General features: G+C 53.0%; 3 protein-coding genes across 4 annotated transcripts; 2 read left to right on the top strand and 1 right to left on the bottom strand.

The window, feature by feature from the left end:
• Positions 1-1,032: 1,032 nt before the first annotated feature.
• Positions 1,033-6,798, bottom strand: dclre1a (DNA cross-link repair 1A (PSO2 homolog, S. cerevisiae)). Its single transcript, XM_023796980.2, has 9 exons — positions 6,165-6,798; positions 4,500-5,765; positions 3,920-4,053; positions 3,643-3,761; positions 2,594-2,737; positions 2,316-2,461; positions 2,038-2,192; positions 1,668-1,809; positions 1,033-1,535 (listed from the first exon to the last, which is right to left on the bottom strand). Exons 1-9 carry the CDS (start codon positions 6,412-6,414, stop codon positions 1,318-1,320), a joined length of 2,574 nt encoding a protein of 857 aa, XP_023652748.2. The 5' UTR covers positions 6,415-6,798; the 3' UTR covers positions 1,033-1,317.
• A 71-nt stretch (positions 6,799-6,869) lies between these two features.
• On the top strand, positions 6,870-14,436 carry nhlrc2 (NHL repeat containing 2). Of its 2 annotated transcripts, none has more exons than XM_023796983.2 (11): positions 6,870-7,186; positions 7,988-8,140; positions 10,501-10,959; positions 11,087-11,208; positions 11,386-11,515; positions 11,657-11,750; positions 11,852-12,083; positions 12,340-12,462; positions 12,633-12,839; positions 12,915-13,128; positions 13,233-14,436. In XM_023796983.2, the coding sequence occupies exons 1-11, from the start codon at positions 7,021-7,023 to the stop codon at positions 13,484-13,486; spliced, it is 2,154 nt and encodes a 717-aa protein (XP_023652751.2). In that variant the 5' UTR covers positions 6,870-7,020; the 3' UTR covers positions 13,487-14,436. The 2 variants fall into 2 exon arrangements, with proteins under 2 accessions (XP_023652751.2, XP_023652750.2); XM_023796982.2 differs by having other exon boundaries at positions 6,870-7,204.
• A 693-nt stretch (positions 14,437-15,129) lies between these two features.
• On the top strand, positions 15,130-19,090 carry adrb1 (adrenoceptor beta 1). The gene has a single exon (XM_023796984.2). It carries the CDS (start codon positions 17,154-17,156, stop codon positions 18,324-18,326), a length of 1,173 nt encoding a protein of 390 aa, XP_023652752.2. The 5' UTR covers positions 15,130-17,153; the 3' UTR covers positions 18,327-19,090.
• The last annotated feature ends 3,013 nt before the right edge of the window (positions 19,091-22,103 follow it).

Below are 22,103 nucleotides of genomic sequence, written 5' to 3'. Positions count from 1 at the left end.
TTCCCCCAGAGCTGCCAGGGAGACTGGGCTCACACTATGACTGATCACCAGGGCTTTTAATCCCCAGAAAAACATTATGATTACATTTTAAACAAGGCCAAAAACATGGCCTTCAGCATCAAAAGCTTCATATTTATATCTGCTTTTTAAAAAGCGCCTCTTTAAACTGCAACTAGGGGGAAAAGGCCTTCTTTCTCACTGCCAGCAGGACCCCCCCGGACCACAGAGCGGGCTTCCAGTCAGCCACTCAAGGGCCAGGGAGATGGACCAGGCCAATCCATTAAGAAGTGGATTTAGGATTTTCAGGTTTCTGTGACAGTGAGGGATACCAAAAAGAGAGCGAATCCTGAATCTGCAGGCTAAGCCTCTGTGCCCCTGATGGGAAGGTTGCCGGTTCAAGCCACGGCAGAAGTCTGGCTGACCCTGCACTGTGACCCCCCCCCAGCACCAGGGGCCGCTGCATGTTGGCTGACCCTGCACTGTGACCCCCCCAGCACCAGGGGGTGCTGCATGCTGGCTGACCCTGCACGGTGACCCCAAAGCTTGCTCTCACCTGTATATGAGTCTGTCTCATGGAGAACAAGATGGAGGAGGGAAAAACAGATTGTCCCCATGGGGACCAAAGAAGTATCACTACTCTATTTTATCTGAACCAGGACTGGGTGCAGCCTCAGCAGGGACCTGGCCCACATCTGTGCCTTACAAGAAAACCAGCAAGCGACAGAGCATCTGGCAGCAAAAGCGCTTTGGGCTAAGGTGCATCACACAGCTTCTTCCATAATCTGGATCACGAACAGATTAATGCTCAGGATCAGTCACTTAGTCACTGAAACAGAACTTAATGGCTCACTCAATAGATGAGATGCTTTATCTATCTCCATAGCAACATTTCACTTAAGCCATGTTATCCTCGAGGGGGGGGGGGGGGGGGGGGTTCACAGTCCAGGGCTGGCTACCTGAACTGGGGATTAACCATGGCACCATGGTGCTAAGCATTTCAGGTAAGCCCCCCCACACGCACAGACGGCAGAATGCAGGAGACTCACTGTGTTTAATGTTCCAGGAGTTAGACAGTCTACACATTAAGAGGACATACAAAACCCATTTAATTTAATGGAAATTCCATTTTAATACAGTTGTGATTCCAGCAGCATCAGACTTCTTGCACAATTAGAAACAATTAAAAAACAAACAGCTGACCCAGTTTCCTGCCAATTCAGGCATTCAGCAGCTGTCCTCATATCACACACCTTTTCACTAGCACTACATGGGCGTCATTACCTGACGATCCGCCCTGCAGCTTAAGTTCCACCCACATCAGTGCTGACCCGTTTCTGGATTAACCCCACCCACTCGGGTTCCAGACCTGCCCCCACCAGCCACAAGCTCCGCCATCCAGCCACTAAACATCTGCTCCATGGGCTTGCGGCTTGCCCAGCTGCCTGCGTTCACGGTGGGGATGATCTTCTTTGGCTTCAGCCACTGGATGAAGCGCTTCAGCTCCACATAGCTACTGTGCTCGCTGTAGGGGATTTCTGGAAGGGGAGACTGTTTGTAAGACGAAAGGCTCACAGATCGGAGACTATTCACGCACAATTCGAGATACAGAGCCACAGAGTAGCACTTTAAATGGAAATACTCTTAAAAATGATCCAATGCACACCCACCGTAGACAGTAATGTTGTCCCTGACCACAGGCTGGATGTCTTCCAAACCCGCAGCCTGGCTTGAGAAGGTCCAGCCCGTGGGCTTGAAGGCCAGAACTTTATTATAGGTCCCAGAGAACTTCCTAAGGTGAGTCTGCAGCCCCTGGAAACAGCAGAGAGTCAGGACAGCACCTGACAGACTGAGCACTGAGAGATGGAGCCACAAGCCCACTAAGCAGAGAGTGGAGACCCCCCCCCATCAGAGTCCTTCACTGCAACTTAGATGGCAACAGAGCTAGTCTACACACACAGTATCCATATGACGGCACTTCCCCTTTCCACGTGGGCGGTAGAACAAGCCACAGGGACATGTGAGAGCGACAGGACAGACCTTGACGTTGACCTGTCCCATGGGCAGCACATGAACCCGGGCAGAGCGCCAGTCCGTGGTGACGAGCCGGGAGACCTGCTCAGACTCTAGGCAGCTCATGGTGAGGAACTTGTCCCGAGACATGCCAACCTTACAGCCGAGCACCTCTGCCAGTGCTGTGGGAGGGGACACACACACACACACACACACACACACACACACACACACACACACACATAAGCAAGGGCCCCCTTTGGCTGGGTGTCACAAGGCCCCCCCACCAAGGCTGCAGCACTCACCAAGGAATACCTTCTCCTTACCCACAGCATAGGCACCACACACGACCAGCGTGCAGGGATGCAGGGTCACATACTCAAAGGCCACATTGACAGCAAATGTGATGACCTCCTGTTGGGGGGGGAAGGCATACTCTGGACTGCAGTACCTGTACGGGGGGGTGGGGGGGATTAAGAAAAACCTCACTGGCACTTAAACACATTACTCATTATTGTGTCTGGGTGTTTGGATCATAGGATGCTGTAGTTACAGACCACAGCACTCATGCAGACTCACTCACGTGGTGTCCAGATATACAGTCTGCACCCTGCAGCCTTGCAGCTCTGGGTAACGTTCCATAGACGGGTTGGCCCGGAAGTCGCCCGTGTGCAGGATGGTCTGCCCGTCGGCTAGCAGGAACAGGAGCATGGCTGCACCTGGACAGCTGAGAGGGAGGAAAAGTCACCGCGAGACATCCACACGGCTCCAAGGACGAAGCGTGACCGCGGTCGCCACAGCGCGAGACATCCACACGGCTCCAAGGACGAAGCGTGACCGCGGTCGCCACACCGCGAGACATCCACACGGCTCCAAGGACGAAGCGTGACCGCGGTCGCCACACCGCGAGACATCCACACGGCTCCAAGGACGAAGCGTGACCGCGGTCGCCACACCGCGAGACATCCACACGGCTCCAAGGACGAAGCGTGACCGCGGTCGCCACACCGCGAGACATCCACACGGCTCCAAGGACGAAGCGTGACCGCGGTCGCCACAGCGCGAGACATCCACACGGCTCCAAGGACGAAGCGTGACCGCGGTCGCCACACCGCGAGACATCCACACGGCTCCAAGGACGAAGCGTGACCGCGGTCGCCACACCGCGAGACATCCACACGGCTCCAAGGACGAAGCGTGACCACGGTCGCCACACCGCAAGACATCGTAAGAGCTCTCTTTTTAATCTGGCTTTTACTTGAGTTTTATTGATTTGACTTTTATCTATTTATGTTAGTCCATTTAATTATTTGGTATATGGGTGGGGGTGGCGGGGATGTTGTTTTCATTATATAAAGCACTTTGTGTTACATTGTGTTTATATGAAAAGTGCTTAAAAAAAAAAAAAAAAAAAAAAGTCTAAATGATCGATGGTCTAAAAGGAGGGAACTCCAAGATAAAAGCCCACGAGTGAGTGGGAGGCAGGGCTGTGAATCTGAACAGCAGAGCAGGTGGACAACAGCATGACAATTAAGCAAGTAGGCAACTGGGATCATTGACAACCAATTCAGAAGGTCCAAGCTTACTGAGTGTCTATGCACACAATCATAGACTGCAGAGAGCGATACTCACTGGTTGGCATCCAGCAGCAGCACCCGCACACCCTCTACAAAGACCTCAGTGTTCATCGGGAGAATGTGAATGTACTGTTCCTCTACCCGCAGCTTGGTCTTCACCAGGTTACCGGTGATCTGGGGTGTGACAGACAGCAGTGACACACACACCTGTAGGAGTGCTGAGCAATGACCAGACAACTGATGACCATCAGAGGACATTCAACACCACAAGCAAGTGGAGACAGTCAGCTCAGATCTCCAGGCACCTCAGCAGGGACTGGGTCATTGCCCACCTTGTTGCAGTAGATGGGCAGCCTGGAGTGCTTTGTGAGTCCGCCGTAGTGGTCAGAGTGAAAATGGGAAAGGAAGTAGCAGGTGATGCCATCTATCAGCCCGTACTGGAAGGCATCTACTACAAAGCCAGTGCCTACACCACCCCCAAAGACAAACACACACAAAACACACACCATTAGAATGATTTAAATGCTTATTAAACTCAATCCATCCTCCCCCACAAATAAGTCAGTTTGCATAAACATAAGCAACATGGGGCCAGAACACCAACAAGTTTTAGGCAACCATTTTCTCAGGTTTCCATTTACCCTATAGATTGGAAGTGACTGTCTGATCGATCTAGTGCTGCTAACACCTTAGCTGCTCCAGTCACCAAGACATGAGCCTCAATATTGTGGTATCACAAGCTCTGGATCATCTGGTTCCTATCCTGCACTCAGAAGGCAATAAATGCAAATCTACTGGGGAAGAGGCAGAGCACAGCAGAGACCACACCACCAATGCCAGAGCCCAGGGGCCCTCAGCCATGCTGAGAGACTACAGCAAGTGCTAATCAGGACACACACACACGGACCCAACCTGGGATCTTCTTGTAGAAAGGGCAGCGTTTCACCCGCTCTGTGTCATCCTCGCTGGCTCTTCCTCGAGCCCACCTCTTCCTCCAGGGTCTCCTGACTCTGTCGGCCTTTGCCATAGGTACAGTGTCACTCTCAGCTGCCTGGGCTGCTGCATCCGGATCACCCAGAGAATGGGAGGCTTTCCTCTTCCTCCTGTCCCCAGCACACCGTCCTCCTGCCAGTATTGGGGTCACCTGCTGAATGTTCTCAACAGCTGGGGTAACCTCAGGCTGAGGCTTGGGTTCTTCCTTCTTCAGAGGCTTCAAGCCGAAGAAAACACCGATGTCCGTCTGCTTGAGTGTGGAGGAAGCTGGTTTTACCTGGGTCTTTCTTGGGGCCATATCACCTATACGGTTCAGTCCCTGGGGGAGCTCAAGTGCTTCTTCACCACCGTTGTCCTGACTGCTCCACTCAGCTCTGCTCAACAAATGGTCCCGCAGGTTTTCCAACACCAGGCTTTGAGGAGAGCACCAATCAGGGTCCTCAGATACCATGCCTTCCTCCTTTAAATTAAGAACAGGAGCATTGGACTCATGTGAACCCCCGGCATCTGTCGTACCAGCAGGCAAGTAATTAGCAGGTGTTAATGAGTTGACGAGCCTTCCCTGGTCCTGCAGGTGAGTCTCTGCTAACACTTTGCTGTCCTGCTCCTGCTGGGCCAGGAGCTCAGCAAGGCGGTCATCGTCACTGTCGTGCTGTATCAGGGAATCCTTGTCCTCATCCTTGATTCCTGTCATATCACTGCTGAACAGCACTTTCCTGGAGGACACCACCTCGACGTCCGTGGGCAAAGAGGAGATGGGGGAGTAGGAGATGTCATCGCTGCCACTGGAATGGTGGGCAGATTCCAATGAGGAAGGTGTGACCACCGGAGCATCACACACCCTACTGGCTTTAGAAGGAGTAGAGGTATCTCCACCCTGGCGGGAGGCTGTCTTCCCACCCCTGACAGACGGGGACCAGCCCTTCTTTTTCTGGATGTCCTTTACAGTGGGGGACCGAAGGCACATCAGGGCGTTGGAGGAGGCATGAGCTACCGGCAGGTCTGGCCTGGACTGCTTGCTGGGGGAGGGGGTCGGGCTAGAGGTGCTGGGCACATCCTCCAGGAGCCCCCCCAGGCTGGCCACGCCCTCATCACCAGCTGCGCGGCAGTGGGCCAGCTGTGAGTGGCTGTACTTCCTGTAGTGGCTCGGAATGGTGGAGGAACAGCTGAGGCCATCGGGACATTCTGCTTGTTCAGGTGGGGTAGGGAGTGGAAAGATAAGAGAAGGTTTGGAGCAATGAGAATGATTAATGAAGCCAGCACCACAGGTCCCATTAAATGTCTGTTTTAATATATAATTTAGTCATCAGTGATCATTGTTGACACACCACAGCACACAACAACGAAATGTGTCGTCTGCATTTAACCCATATTTGACATAGCAGGGGGCAGCTAATTCAGCGCCAGGGGAGCAGTGCTTGGGGGTGGTACCTTGCTGGTCGGAGATTCAAACCAGCGATCTTTCAATTACAAGTGCGCTTCCCTAACCATTAGGCCACCACTGCCCTTAGACTAAGCATAGCCTGTCATCCAACATCCAGCCTTAGCTACACATCAGTGCGTCACTAATGATAAACCCCTTACCGTCCTTCGGGCCGCTGACTTCCAGGCACTCGGAGACATGCCACTGAGGCGACTGGCCCAACAGGATGCGGAAAGGCATCTGGCAGCTCGGGCAGACGGCAGCAGGGGACGCCGCGCAGCCCGAAGCACGGCCTCGGGCCGCCCCCCTGGCCGGCGCGCAGTGACTGGAGGCCGGCCGCTTCTTCGGCCTCTTGGTTTTGCGGAGAGGTTTGTATTCCCAGATGTCATTTTCAGAGTCGCTCTCGGGCATTTCAGCCACCAAAAGAAATCACAGCACTTCCACGTTCGTGTCGTAAATCCCTTTACGTTACATGCACACATCTGGAAACATCTGGAAACGAATCCCCACCGCGATGGGTGCACACGCAAGCAGCCGCGTGCCAAATGACTGCCAACAGCTGCAGTTTACAGGTTAGCGTTAGCAGCTTAGCCAGCTGCAGCTACAGGCTTCATACTTCTCTGAAAAGAGTAATTCTTTTAAAGATATTCATATATGCCGTGTCAGGAAAACTTTGAAATAGAAAGATGCGGTCAAACACGATCATACGCAAACAAACTCCAAGGTTTACTCTGAGAACTAGCTTCCACGCTCCGATTTGAGAGCTGATAGAGTTACCGCCAAATCCGCAAGTATGCTATCGCCGAAACGGCGACGGCCGATTCCACACATTACTACCGATTACATTTACACAGAAGACCCTAACAGAGGAAACGAGGCCTTACATTATTTACAATACTTTCCTTAAATCGTTTAATGTTAAAGCCAATTACAATCGAAGTTTCAAGTCCTGCTGACGAATCTTCCGTGAGCGGACGAGACGGTGCTTTTACCCCACTTCGCACTGCTGTCTGAAAGATGGCGACTCACAGTACCATCGCAGATCTGCTGCCGGTCCAAAGCCAGCTGGACTACGCCTTGGAGGATGCCATATCCCCAGAGGAACAAATGGAGCTTGTGCTTCAGTATCTGGAAAAAATCGACGACAGTGAAAAGGACCTGACAATCCCCGACTTTGAAGAAGGCGAGTGTAGTGAGGCGGGTCGGTGTTCTGCTGTCTTGTCGAAAAATGCTACCGTAGTGCTAATCGATAGTCCTAACCCTAACTCTTACCCTAACCATAACCCCCTAAAACCCCTACCTTAACCCTAACCCCTAAAACCTAACCCTAATCCCAAAACGGTGGAACTGCACATGCGCAGAAAGGCTCGATAGCACGTCTCGACCTGTTGCCGCTTCACTGCTTCAGAGTAAAAGCTGAACATTCCGCGCAGTTGCTGGTGCCTTTCCAGCGCTTCTTATGAGAGAAGGGCTCGTAACAGACTATTACCAGGCGGAAAGTCTAAACTGAACGGGGCAATGTCTTGGGTCGCAGCTTTAACGTCACAAGCTAACAGCGTATTACAAATAGGTAGCTAGATGTGGATGTCCGTGTTGCGCTTCAGCCCCATAGTCAGAGGTGGGTAATTCAGGTCCAGAGAGTTAAAGTACAGAGTATAAAGAGTGAGAGTCACAGAGTACTCCACTAGTTGGTTGGTTGGTCTGCATTTTTACTCTCTGGACCTGAACTATCCACCTCTGCTGATAGTGCTGTACAGTATATGGTCATTGCACATTGTTTGTGTGCTTGGTGACAGCTAGACTGGATACGGTCACCTGTATCCCCATTGCATCACCACTTTTGTTGTTTATTAAGGGTCCCGGCAGCATAGCTGCTGGATCCCTGTTGTCCATTGGTCCTTATATTATATCTTCTCGCTTATTGCACTGCCATTTGTCTTTCCGAACAATGAAGCCATCTCTGAAGCTGCCTCTCCTGTTGCAGGCCTGGAGTGGCTGAACACGAAGGGTACTCTCTCCCTGGCTACAGACCTTGTTGGGAAAGTGGTGGTGCTCGATTTCTTCACCTTCTGCTGCATCAACTGCATGCATCTGCTGCCGGACCTGCAGGAGCTGGAGCGGCGCCACCCTGTGGAAGGTGTGAGAGTTGCTGTGGGTCAGAGACGGGGCACTGCCACACACCAGGTCTGAGAGGCTGCTCTTGTGAACGGGAGGGGAGAGGTGGCTCTGCTGGGGCTGCCTTCAGTCTGCATGGCCCATTTTGGGCTTCCTTCCTGCCACCGTGGGACGGGGCCCCACTGCTCTGCAGGCCTGCTCCCATCAGAGCCACATATGGCTCTCAGGGTGACCTCAGCCCCCCACCCCCCGCTTCATTACATTCTCATATCCATGCATGGGGATGAGTATCTGTATCACTGAGGATCAGAGTAAATATATCGATGTTAACAGGGGCTTCTTTTAGTTTTGCAGCGTAGTTTGGTTGCTGTTGGGTTAATTTGCCCCCTATCACAGTCTGGGGGGGGGGGTGCATTGAGTGGCCTGATAAGCCGTGTGGCTGACGGTCCCCAGTTGCAGGGTTATCGAGGTTTGTCCCATGATGCTTTTAAGCTGCATTAATGTGTTCAGCTCCTGTGTGATTCTGGGCCCCCACAGGGTGCCTATATTTCCATGAGGACAAAGTGGGGGGGCTCAAAATAGGCCCTGGTGCCTTAATTTAGCACGTCCCTGCTGACACTATCTCTGCTGCGCAGCGTCCTCTGCCTGCCGGCCATCCAACAACATTATCAGGGCCACGCCCTCACTCTTAACCCCTGGCAGTGCCTTTGGTACATTCCACCGGGTATTCAGCATGAAGGTTTGGGACAGGCTATCCTTGCCCCTGTGGTGGAACAGGGGTACGCCGTTGCTGTTGCACTTATGTCTTTGTGGTCACTTGATTGTTTACGGGCCATGGGTCAGTATGACGTGTCCTGACGGCTGTGATGCTGTGGCATCGGGATGGTGCTGGACTGTTTGGCACCTTTGTCCGCGGTTCTGAAAGTATGAACAAGACCAGCTGCCTGGAGATTGTGCTTCTCTCTCATTCTCTGGTTATTTAACCCACTGTTTTGTACACTGTGCACAGTTTTGCTATATAATTACACATTTGTCTGGTATTCATTTGATGCTCTCAATTGAACCAGATTATTAAGTTTGCCAGAACTTTGTCATTCTAGATTAGAAAGAGCAGCAGTGCAACACAATTTATATAGACAGATAATTTATTAATTCTGAAGGAAATTTGGTGTTTGTGTGTGTGTTCCTCTCGGTCTGGGAAGTTTACCATGTGCCTTCTTGGAATAATATAACCTTTGAGTTGTTGAGTGGCTTTTGTTGCATGTTGAGATCCCTTAGGTTAGTCTGGTAGAGCTTCTCTAACTAAAACCCTGTTCAGATATACCCCACGTATCTCCTTCGTCACATCAGCCAATGGACTGTGTCCTGTTTGCCGTCACACAGTGTGACCCACTCTGCCTGAAATGTGATTTTGGGCCTCACCAAGCATCCAGCCGCACCTTTTATTTTTGGAACCTAATCTCCGGTCCCAGGATTGGGTTATTTTGACCCCCCACCCCTCCCTCCCCAATGCAGAAAAGTTTTATCTTAAGGTCCGATGTTGCATTCTAGGTTCTACCACAAAATCCCAGTGAGGTTTAGGTCTGGATCAGGCCAGTTCAGACTGCTTCTGCTAAGTCACTGTGGCTTTCTGGCATTTCAGCTTGTCTTGCTGCTGCTCTTTAACCTGGGGGGGGGGGGGGGGGGGTGAAGAGGCCCAGACTTCCCTGCATCCTCTAGGTCTCTGTGTGACTTTCTGGATGATTTCTGCCGCCTGAAGGTGATGGCTGATGGGAAGCACAAACCGGTGTGAAAAAGCCAAACTCCTATGGTTTACATTGACAAAAACCTCAGGGAGATCTTTAAATGGAGCAATGTGCCGAGGGCTTGGTGAGGGCCAGCTCCATTTGGGGGGCACGGCAGCTGCGTGAGCCTCCCCCCCCCCCGGCCCGCCCTGCTAGTCACAGCGCAGCCTGACCCGCTTCCGATTTGCCAGGCGTATAAAAGAGGAAATGAGGCCAGCTGAAGTACGTCACTGATGCCCCAGGTGGGCCAGCGTCCCGCTCCTGTGCCAGCGTGCTGCGTCGGCGCTCTGCTCTCCTCCAGCTAACATCATTGGCACTCACTGACACCTGTCTCCTTGTGAAGCTCCCCTGCCGGGCTGGGCTCCTCCTCAGTGCTGATTGGTTATTTAGGTTGTCCATGTGACCTAGGGAGGGGCGTGTCCCTGGTTTGACAGTGGCTGAGCCGGCTGTCTGTCTGCCTGCCGCGTGAAGGTACACAGGACCCTCATGCCTTGCTTAACGCCCCTCCCCCCCAACCCACATGCGGCCCGGTTCTGGAAGCCTCGTTTTGGACTGTCCCTTGTCCTGACCCGTGTCCTCCCCCTCCCCTCCCCTGCAGACGGCCTGCTGGTGGTGGGTGTCCACTCTGCGAAGTTCCCGCACGAGCGAGAAGCGGCCAGCGTGCGGAGTGCCGTACTGCGACACGCTATCGGCCACCCCGTCGTGAACGACGCGCATGCCTGCCTCTGGCAGGCCCTTGAGGTGTCCTGCTGGCCCACCCTGGTGCTGCTCGGCCCACGAGGAAACCTGCTCTTCTCCCTGGTGGGCGAGGGACACCGCGACCGCCTCTTCCTGTTCGCCCAGGCCTCTCTGCGACACTATGGCCAAGCTGGGCAGCTGCGGCCTGGCGCCGCCCTGCAGGAGAAACTATGCCGGGACAGCACTCCCCCCTCTGCTCTGGCCTTCCCTGGGAAGGTGGCGACGGACCGTGAGGGGCGACGGCTGGCGGTGGCAGACACCGGGCACCACAGGGTCCTCGTTCTCTCCAGCCAAGGATACTTGCTTCACTCTGTGGGGGGTAAGATGTCTCCTGTCCTGCCGTAGAAAATGTGCATGGATGGTTTGAGCGGATCCATGCCTCCCCTGGCCTGTAGACCATCTGACTGCTCAGGTGTTCCTGTGTAACACTGTCTGTCACATGGCAGGGCCGGTGAGCGGGTGGAGAGACGGGGATGCGGCGGAGGCCTTGTTCAGCTCCCCCCAGGGCGTCGCCTTTAAGGGAGACGTGGTCTTCGTCGCTGACACCGAGAATCACCTCATCAGGAAGGTCAGTGGCCCTCTCACTGTGTTCCTGACCACCCTTGACCAAGCTGCTGATTCACCATTAAAATCATCATTAATAATTCATACCTCAGCAGCTCCAGCTCCCTGTAGTGAAGAGATGGTTATGCTGTGTGTGTCTGTGCCACCGGTTGTTCTGCTATAAGTCCTGCCTCCCATCCAGATCGATCTTCTGGAGGGGAAGGTTAGCACTCTGGCTGGTGTGGGGGTGCAGGGCACAGACAAGGAGGGGGGGGGCTTCGGCCCCCAGCAGCCTATCAGCTCGCCCTGGGATCTGGCCCTGGGCAGTGCTGGTAAGTACTGCTTGTGACCTGTAGTACGTTGGCCTGCACCACCTACTGGTCTGCCACACCGCCCATGGCGCCTGGCTGCGGGGCACCTGCGCCGCCCACCAGCCTCCTTTCATGACCCTGTGTGTGTGTTCCTGCTTCCAGGTGGCCCGGAAGATGGAGTCCTCTGGATCGCAATGGCCGGCACACACCAGCTGTGGGCGCTGTTCCTGGAGGACGGGAAGCTGCCAAAAGGCAGGTGCGTGCTGGGGCGGCAGGCAAGCAGGCCAAGCATGTCGGCAGCGGCCCGGCTTGGTGCATTTTGGGGCCCTGAGCTGCTCTCTCTGACTCCCTTTCCAGGGAATGCTCCAAGGGCACGTGCGTGCGGTTTGCCGGCAGCGGCAGCGAGGAGAACCGCAACAACGCCTATCCCCACAAGGCGGGCTTCGCACAGCCCTCGGGCCTGGCTGCTGAGCCAGACGCGCCCTGGGCCTGCCTGTTTGTAGCCGACAGCGAGAGCAGCACCGTCCGCACCGTGTCCACTGTGGATGGGGCCGTCAGGAACCTGGTCGGGGGCGAGAGGGACCCACTGGTGAGGCTGGGGAGCTGATTGTCTTTTGTTTGGCGAGTGGGGATGTCAGGAGGCTCTGCTCACAGGAGAATGGGGTTCTTCACCAGCTGTTTTGAAGAACATGCCGTATCTATTAGATTTTGTGTCTAATGGTACAGAATGTGGATGCAGTATCGATATGATATCGCCCCTCCATACCCCCAAGGCGGTACGCGAGTCGTGTGGATGACACGGAGTCCGCAGGCTTGACCCGGCTCCTCCGATTTTGTCCTGCCAGAATCTCTTTGCTTTCGGAGACGTGGACGGCGCTGGGGTCAGCGCCAAGCTGCAGCACCCGCTGGCCGTGGCCTGGAGCCGTCAGAAGCAGCTGCTGTACGTCGCCGACTCCTACAACCACAAGGTGTGCGGGCGCTCTCAACCCGAACCAGTCTGAGCCAGTCTGAGGTACCTGTGCAGCCCACAGGCCCCACTGACTTTCATCTCGAAGTATTGGCCTTCCGGTTTCGGTCAGGATGACAAACGATGTCTCTAGAGCCACCACGGTTCACGTCCGTCCATGTTTGTATCCAGATCAAGGTGGTGGATCCTAGGACCAAGCAGTGCAGGGTGCTGGCCGGCAGTGGGGAGGCGGCAGGAGCCCTGGGGCCCTTCAGCGCGGCCGGCTTCAGTGAGCCGGGGGGGCTGTGTCTGGGGGCCGACGGGGAGGTGCTCTACGTGGCCGACACTAACAACCACCAGATCAAGGTCCTGCACCTGGAGAGTGACGTGGTGTCACTGGTGAGGCTCGGGGGGAGGCTTTTGGCTGGCGGCGGCCTGGGACTATGTCACAGCTCTCTCTCTCCCTCCCTCCAGCTGCCCATCTCTGTGGAGGAGGACGTCACGGATACCATAGCCCCTACTGCCCCCAGGAAGGCCCCCCCGCTCCCCAGATCTGCCCCCAAAGTGGAGATGCCCCCACTGAGTGTGCCTCCTGGAATAAGGATAACTCTGCGGCTCCAGCTCTCGCTGCCAGCCGGGACCAGGCTGACCCCGGAGGCCCCCAGCTTCTGGGCCCTGTCTGCAGATGGTGAGCCGCTCATCTCCCCACCCCCAACCCCATTTCCTTCGCACTCCATAGCTGTTATTGTGTGGCGTTGTCTCCTATTGAGGTATCCCTTCTGCCCCCTACAGGGGAGGAGTGGCTCCTGCAGGACCAGCGTGTGAGCGGTGACATCACAGACATGTCTGAGCTTCCGTCTGTCACGGTGCTTGTCCCGGCAATGGCTCCACAGGCTACGCCCACTCTGGTGCTGGACGCGTGGCTATGTTTCTGTGGTGTGGGGGGCATGTGCATGATGAGAGCAGTGTCGTTCCAGCAGCCGCTGAGCGTTGCCGGTGAGCCGTGCGACGCCACCGTGGAGGTTACGCTGCCCCACGCCTTCTGAAGGTCTTGCCTCCCTGGCTTCCATTTCCTCAGACTGCTGATGGGCTGCTGTGGCCCCCCCCATCTTCCCGGGTCCTCACTCATATGCTCATCCTCTTCTGCCGCCTCCGGCCACGGGCGTCTCCTCGGCGCACCCTAACCCGGCAGCGGCACAACCAAGTGCCTGTTGCGGACCTGGTCCCTCCCAAATCAATGCTGCAGCTGGTGATGTTTTATCACGAGATTTTAATTCTCCGCAGAGCTCCGGCGCCGCGCCGCCATGCCGAGTGGGAGCCCCCCGCACCGCGCCGCCATGCCGAGCGGGAGCCCCCCGGCGCCGCCATGCCGAGCGGGAGCCCCCCGGCGCCGCGCCGCCATGCCGAGCTTAACATCTCCTTCAGAGGAGCACATAAAACATGACATCACAAGTGCATTTAACTTGTACTTACTGCTTATGTGAAAATAACTGACTAAATGCTTTATTGGGACCTAATCACATGAATATTGAGTTAGAGTATAGCTGTCCTGCTCTCTGGCCCCTTTGAGTGCCGCCCTGCTGGCCAATCTGGGTAGCTGCGCTCACATCATTCTGTCACACCCATGTCTTCTGTGTCAAAAATCCCGGTGAATCTCAGAATGCCACATGGGGCCGATTCCCCAGATCCCCCCCGCACCCGCATCGCCATGGCTGAGTCTCTGGGTGCATCAAAGACAAGGATGGTTCTGGGGGGTGCAGGCCTGCTGCTGCGGTGTGGACCCGGCCGGGCCGGGTCCTGGCAGGGGTCTGCTCCGGGCTCCGCCCCCTCTGCCAGCTGGTTTTAGCCAGTTCCTACAGGAGTCCCTTCCTTCGATTAAAAGGCGGGTGTGGCCCAGTCTGCCGATGTCACAGAAGCGGGACCCTGTCAGCTGACGGGCTTCACACATGTGACTTTTTGTGAGCATATGAAGGTTGTAATAAAACATTTGGTCAGAGCACAGTTTCAGTGTCTTTGCTTAGCTTTCAGTTTCTCGGGTCCCATGTGTCACTATGGCGTCTGGTTGGCGCTGGGGGAATGATGCGTGGTGTGGGGGGGTAAAATACGATGTGGGAGGTACGACGTTACATGGTGTGGGGGGGTAATATACGGTGTGTTGGAGCTGCCGTTGATGCTGCTCTCACTGTGTCATGATGCGTGGCAGTGTAGGGAAGGGCGCTATATAATACTATCAAATGGAAGTGTGTGCTGCGCTTGAGCACATCTGCGGAGCTCCTAGAGGAAGCCTGTGCCCAGCCTAGCTGATCTGTCAGTCAGACGCCACCCCCCCCCCCCCGGCCAACTGCGGCTCGGAAAACAGGAAGCTGTCACCGCGGATGATGGAGTGCCTCAGTGCACAGCCAGGGATGCACTGCCAGTGTCAACAAGCCGTGGGGGCAGGGGGTGCAGCAGGGGCCCCTCCAGACCACGAATCCCAGTGCAGCATGACGTGCTCATGCAGAGCCGAGCCACCTGGCCGCCCTTCCCTATTGAATCATACAGTGGCCGCAGGGTCACATGACCGCTAGTCAGGTGCCCTCACCGTGAGGTGAGCATGCTGGATCCCTCGCCCCCCCCCCCGAAGCCATGCGGTCGGACCGCGGTTAAGGGGCAGCCTGCTGGACCCCTCATGTGTCTGGTCAGCTTGACTTGGCTCCATTGTTATAACAGTTGGATTTTCACTGGGTCTGTTTTCACAAAGCAGTGGCCACACACACATACTTCCAGGTGTGGAATAGGAAAAGGACACCATTGCCTTGTCTAAACTGTGTATGTATCCACTGTATATGAGAGCCACATTCCCCAGGCCGATTAACCTGGTTATGAAGTTTCTGAAGATCTCCAAAGGAGATGCTGGGCTGTAGCCAGTGAAAACTGAAAGTGACTCTCAGAGCGCTGAGGCATCCATTTGAAACCCCCAGTATGTCATATCTGCTCAGGTGAGAAGATGCACATGGAAGTGTAGCTTACACTGAGGATAGAAAGAGGATGTACACCGCATTCCAAGAGATTCTCAGGGTATACCGGGGGTGCCGGAGATGCCAGTAGAAGGACAGCAGGGCAGGATCTAAGCTGCTACAGTCACTTACGTGGGACCTCACTGCAGGTTTTTTTTACACAGAGCGGATCACACAGCTGCCGCGGTCCAAATTTAAGATAATGGAGCCTAGATATTAGCTGGTGTTCTGTCGATATATGCTGCCTTGTCGGAAAATGCTACCGTAGTGCTAATCGATAGCCCTAACCCTAACTCTTACCCTAACCCCCCAAAACCCCTAAAACCCTTACCTTAACCCTAACACTAACCCCTAAAACCTAACCCTAATCCCAAGACGGTGGAACTGCACATGCGCAGAAAGGCTCGATAGCACGTCTCGATAGGTAGTATTTTATGACAGAACACCGGCAGCCTCTGTCTTTTAAAACCCACTCTGGACTCGACCGGATGGTGCGATACGCTAATCGGCTCCCAGCCTGAGAGCCAGGCTTTCTTCCCAAGCTATCCCGGGCGTCCGAGAGGCAAACATGCCGTTCGCTGCCTCTTTCCCGGAGCCTGGGTCGGTTCCGAACATCTGGGGTACAACTTAAACCACGGAAAAGTTATCCTCGGTCGATCGGGGGTGTTCGGGTGTACGTTTTGAGACGAAAGCACGATCCCCGGTGCCGGTTTCTGCTTTTCGTTTTCCTTTCATCCTCTCCGTCTTTCGATCTGCCGCTTGGAGCGTCTCCAGTGCATTAACATGCGCAGCTGCGCGACTCTGATCTCATTCTCCCCACACAGGAATCGCAGCCCGGATCTTTCCGAAGACGTCTGGAGGAACTGCGGGTCCGAGAGGGTTCACCTGTAAAACTAAATTAAATTAAATCAAATCAAATACGCCCTTGAGTTTGCAAGCACAGCGCGGAGATCATCGGCGGATGTGGCCTCGGGTCGATCAAGCGAACTGCGCGCGAGGGATTTCTGTCAGAGTTTTTTTTTTTTTTTTTTAATAACGACAGGGGCAGGTATACAGATCATCAAAAGAAAACAGGTAACTAAAATACGCAGGAACCCCTCGGATGTTCGGCCCTTTACAAACTCATGTCATAGCAAGAAACGCTCCGCATTAAAAAAAAAATACCCAATGATTTTGAGACGTGGAAATTTCCTGAACTTTTTTACTGAGATGAAATTAGGCTGCTGCTATGCCACATATACCCCATGATGAGTCGCACAGGGAGATGTAAATGAATAATGTAAATGAAGTAAATTCCGGGGTTCCAGAGCAGAAGAAAGAGGAATGTCTGCTCTTCATTCCAATTTTGCACGTATTTTGTTCAGTGTACACACATCGACAACAGTAGCCTAAAGAGATACCTTATGCGCGCTTGTGCAGTGTGCTTTCTGATCTGAAAACTACAACAGTCGCTATAACAAATATATTTACTTGACAATTTTCCTACGGTGCGTAATCACGCGCGCAGGGTCCTGTCTGGGGTGTCCGCTGCTGGGACATAAGCGCTTATTAACTGGAGGCTCAATTGGTCGCGAAGTGTCGTGATGTCACCGCTGCTTTAATGTCTCCCGGACTCCCGGCGGAGTGAGAGAAGCGCCCGCTTGCTCCAGCCCCAGCCGACGGTGCTCGGGACGGCCGCATTCATGAATGCGGCTGCATCCGTGCAGCGTGGCTCACCATGGGAGATGGGGCAGCTCATGTCCGGCACGGCAACGACTCGGGCGAAGCCGGGGAACGGGACGCCGTCTCGCAGCACGCTGACATGACGGAGCAGTGGGTGGTGGGAATGGGGATGCTTCTGGGACTGATCGTGCTCACCATCGTCATTGGGAATATACTGGTGATAGTGGCCATAGCCAAGAACCAGCGGCTCCAAACGTTAACCAACCTGTTCATAGTGTCGCTGGCTTGCGCGGACCTGATCATGGGCTTGCTGGTGGTGCCTTTCGGTGCCGTCCTGGTGGTCAAAGACTCTTGGCTCTACGGGTCCTTCTTTTGCGAGTTTTGGATTTCGGTGGACGTCCTTTGCGTTACTGCCAGCATCGAGACGCTCTGCGTCATCGCCATTGACAGGTACCTAGCCATCACCTCTCCTTTCCGGTACCAAAGCCTACTCACTAAAGCCAGGGCAAAGGCCATCGTGTGCGCCGTGTGGGCGATCTCGGCGCTGGTTTCATTCCTTCCCATCCTGAGTCACTGGTCGAGAGATGCCACTGAGACCGCCTGCTACGACAATCCCGAGTGCTGTGACTTTGTCACCAACCAGGCGTACGCGGTCACATCCTCCATAATATCGTTTTACATTCCACTCGTGGTGATGATTTTCGTCTACGCCAGAGTGTACAGGGAGGCCAAGAAGCAGCTGGAGAAGATCGGCCGGTGCGAAGGCAGGTTTCTCCACACTTCGGCCAGGAGGAAGTCGTGCAAAATCCTGGCCATAAAAGAGCAAAAGGCGCTGAAGACGCTGGGTATCATCATGGGCACTTTCACGCTCTGCTGGCTACCCTTTTTCATCGTCAATGTGGCGAGAGTGTTTTGCGCAGAGGTGGTGGACAAAAACCTTTTCGTCTTCTTAAACTGGCTGGGCTACGCGAACTCGGCTTTCAACCCCATCATATACTGCCGGAGTCCGGACTTTAGGAAAGCCTTCAAAAGCCTGCTGTGCTGCCCTAGGCAGGCGGACCGGCGGCTCCACGTCAGCTCCTGCGATCTGTCGCGCTGTTCCGGGGGATTCATAAACTCCCTGGACCCCAGCATGTTTGGCACCTGGTCGGAGTGCAACGGGCTGGACAGCAGTGACTGCAGCCTGGACAAAAACGGCAAGTCGACGTACCCTGAGTCCAAGCTGTAACGCCGGAGTCCGGCGTCGACGCGCTCTCGGTTCCCACCGCCTCCTCTCCTCATCCCGTATTTCCACTCCAGTTCATCAGTGCAGTATTTGCCTAAATGTGATGAATTTATCGCTAAACACACCCGACAAATGTAAACAGTACTTCTGTAGATAAACCTTCAGTTGATGGATCGATGTTACATAAAGGCCACCGTGCAGCTCGCGCAATAACCCGAAAACTTAAGCGAAATATGAGAAACATTTAAATCCAGTATCAATTTGTCACTTTTTTTCTGGCTGGAGACGAGGCATGTTGGGACTTGTTTTCATTAGTATGATCTGTTTAAACAATATAGAATTATCTTGAAGCCACCGCAACAATTTGTGTAAATTCAAAGAGGTTTAACTTCCTGACTGTCTAATGTGCAAATTGTACTGATAGCTATTGTTTATATTAAACATTACGATGTAATGTACAGTAGCCTATTTATTTGGTACTTGGTTAAGTGCTCAAAGACACACGAATGTATTGGAAAGTTAGGCCACGAGTTTGGATTAAATTAACTTTAACACGTATATTATTGTTTAATAAACTTGCACTTCGATGTGTAGAGTTCATATATTTTCATCATTACGTTCACTTTCAAATAGAATCTGTTCTAGTATTTGTTTTAAAAGGATAAATAAAAAAAACCTAGAATCTGATTATGTCGCTAACCGCATTTTGGTAAATTTGCTTTATTACACTATAAGCTTGGTTTAAGAAAATAAAACGCTTGTTTAAACATCAGGGTCATGTGTTCATCTCTGTAGTACCCTTTTCATGTAAATATTTTTGTTGGCTTCTTGGAAACGCAGGAACGTGTTTTTTCCACAGTCGTTTTCATTTTGTGAAGTAGCGTTTGCGGTAGACGAAGCTGTCAGTTCATTCAAATGACACTTAGTTCAGTCTCCAACTTATCGCCAGCACCACGGCAGCCAGACAGCCATTTACCGTGTTTTAAGCTTGAAGTGAAATTCTGTATAATCATCGGCCAGTTAATCAACATGTAATAATCTAGAAAAACTGCGCATGCGGCTGGGGTTGAATCAGACGCGGGAGGGGGAGCCTGCCAGGCTCAGCGAAGGAATGCCTTTAAAGCAATACAAAAACTAAAAAACGCGATCTAAAGGTTATTTTATTTGATATAGGTATTGTACCTATCGCGTAGCTACATTGTACTTGAATTTTCTGAAACATAATATTTAAATGAAACTTTAAAATGTATCAAAATTACTTATCGCTACAAGTAATATTCAGTTTATTCATTCGTAATGTCCTAGTGAAAATACATTAAAATAATTCATATTTTGCTTCTTACACTCGTCTTAACTCTGACAGGGTCAATATGATAGTAAATTAAGCGTTGGCAGCAGTACCATAAGTGAAATAGGTCAAAATACAAAAACACGGGACAGAAATCTAGGCGCCATGTAAGAATATGTCACTGGAGAATATATGGAGTCAGAATAGTGCCATATGTACTTGTATGTGTATTTTCCAATTTGCACCCGTAAAAAGAAATTTGCTCACACTGAACACAATTTTCATTCGCAAAAAAAAAGATTTTGCAAATACAAGTCAATATTTTTTGTAAATGCGAAACCAAACATCTTCATCAAAATATTTTTTACAAAGATAGAATGATTTTCAAGTACAAAACCTGTATTGCAAATCCAAGGTGGAGCTGCGCTCGGGCAAGGTGCGATTTGGCCACTAGGAGGTGGAGCTGCGCTCCGGCAAGGTGCGATTTGGCCACTAGGAGGTGGAGCTGCGCTCGGCTGGGCTCTGTCTATAATTAAACTCTGGCCTGTGAGCAGTAGTTTGAGTTAAATGATCTGCTTATATAATAATCTTATTCAGATTTCACATGTATTTGTTTGTTTGGTCTTTGAGATTAAATTTATACCAGGGAATTGATTTTAAGTAACTGTTCCATTTGTCTGTCACTTACCCCTGAAATGAAAGGGGCTTATAAAGAGCTCCCCACTGCTGCTGTCACTCAGCCTTTCTGACCCGTCTGAGATTTTTCATTGCAGGCTGCCCCAAGCAGATGGCCGCTCCACACTGTGTATTTAAATGTCCCAGATCCTACACAGGTCTGTAATTGTGTTGCATTTAAAATTTAAGCCTGGATGAATGTTCAAATGATTCAGCATTTGATAATAAACTAACATTAACCCTCAGCCAGGATGGGTGCAAACTTAAAACTGGAGGGCAAAGGAGCCTCCTGATCAGTAAGCGTGGTGGTCAAGGGTATACACCTGTCCAAGGTCGCTGGGTAAGCCCCGGAAGAAGTAGGCTCATACCCAACACACTCCATGCAGCCCGAGAGGTACAGGGAGACATGGCGGGTTGCACTGGGAGTCATACACTGGGACTGGATCTTCAGCCGTGGTCTGCCAAGCGTTCCTTTAGGAAGAAAATAGCTTAAGTGCAGAAGAACCATTCCTGGAAATGAAAATAACAGGGTCATCAGTCTCCCAGAAGCCCTTTACTGGGCCTCAGCCGTAACCTTTACAGCCCGTTTATTCGGCCACTGGGCTGCTGTACCAAGGGTGACACTCCCAGGAGGCCACAGTGCACCTCATACCGGGAACCTCATCCCAGGAAGCGCCTTCGCAGTTACTGAGCATAACTGTCCTGGGGGGTGCCTAGTGGGGGTGGCGTGGGGGCAGCTCACCGCCTTTAACTGTGCTCTCATGGGATGGTATTTTTAGATTAAGCCAATGAGGCAGTGAACTGGGGGGGGGGGGGGGGCAGAAATAGAGGCAGCCATCTGCCCCCATCTGTTGAAAGATGACCAGTTGCTGTGACACAGAAATGTCACTCCCACCCATACAGGTGGATAGAATGTGACAGTGCGCTTTCACAGAATGTAAGTGTTTATCTGCATCACAATGCACACAGTCTGCAGGGCTTTTGGGTGAAAATGGGTTGACCCCCCCCACTCCCCCCCTGTCCCGGATGCCTCCTCTTCCCGCTACACTCACTGCCCTGGCGTCATGAACTGGATCTTGATGGCTCATTCTCCAGTTCGTCCCGTCCCATCCTCACAGGAAGCCGGTGTGATGTAAGATGATCCACATTCAACGGCCCCACCGATCCCACTGGGGGCGGGGGGGAGGATTCAGTTAAAATGGCTCACTAGCTAATGCCTGAGTTTCAACTGCAAATTACCATCAGTTTCATAGAAGTTACTGTCATCACTACAGTTCACTTTTCTTACAGGCAGTGTAAAGACCTGCACTTAATTTAGTGCTGGCATATCTGATTGAAGGCATCACCCACAGCAAAGTTGTGCCATCATATTGATCACAATGGATCTAATTAAACCTAATAAATTGCCACAGAAGGATAACCACCGTACCGACAGGCAGAGGCTCCGTGTGCCTACGGGCTCCCGGGCGATCGGGACGATCAGTGACGGCCACTGTACCGACAGGCAGAGGCTCCGTGTGCCTACGGGCTCCCGGGCGATCGGGACGATCAGTGACGGCCACTGTACCGACAGGCAGAGGCTCCGTGTGCCTACGGGCTCCCGGGCGATCGGGACGATCAGTGACGGCCACTGTACCGACAGGCAGAGGCTCCGTGTGCCTACGGGCTCCCGGGCGATCGGGACGATCAGTGACGGCCACTGTACCGACAGGCAGAGGCTCCGTGTGCCTACGGGCTCCCGGGCGATCGGGACGATCAGTGACGGCCACTGTACCGACAGGCAGAGGCTCCGTGTGCCTACGGGCTCCCGGGCGATC

The sequence above is a fragment of the Paramormyrops kingsleyae genome, chromosome 20 (genome assembly GCF_048594095.1).
Source record: "Paramormyrops kingsleyae isolate MSU_618 chromosome 20, PKINGS_0.4, whole genome shotgun sequence".
Classification (NCBI taxonomy): domain Eukaryota; kingdom Metazoa; phylum Chordata; class Actinopteri; order Osteoglossiformes; family Mormyridae; genus Paramormyrops; species Paramormyrops kingsleyae.
The sequence above is the reverse complement of the archived record's forward strand: the minus strand, read 5'-3'. Positions and strand labels throughout refer to the sequence as shown.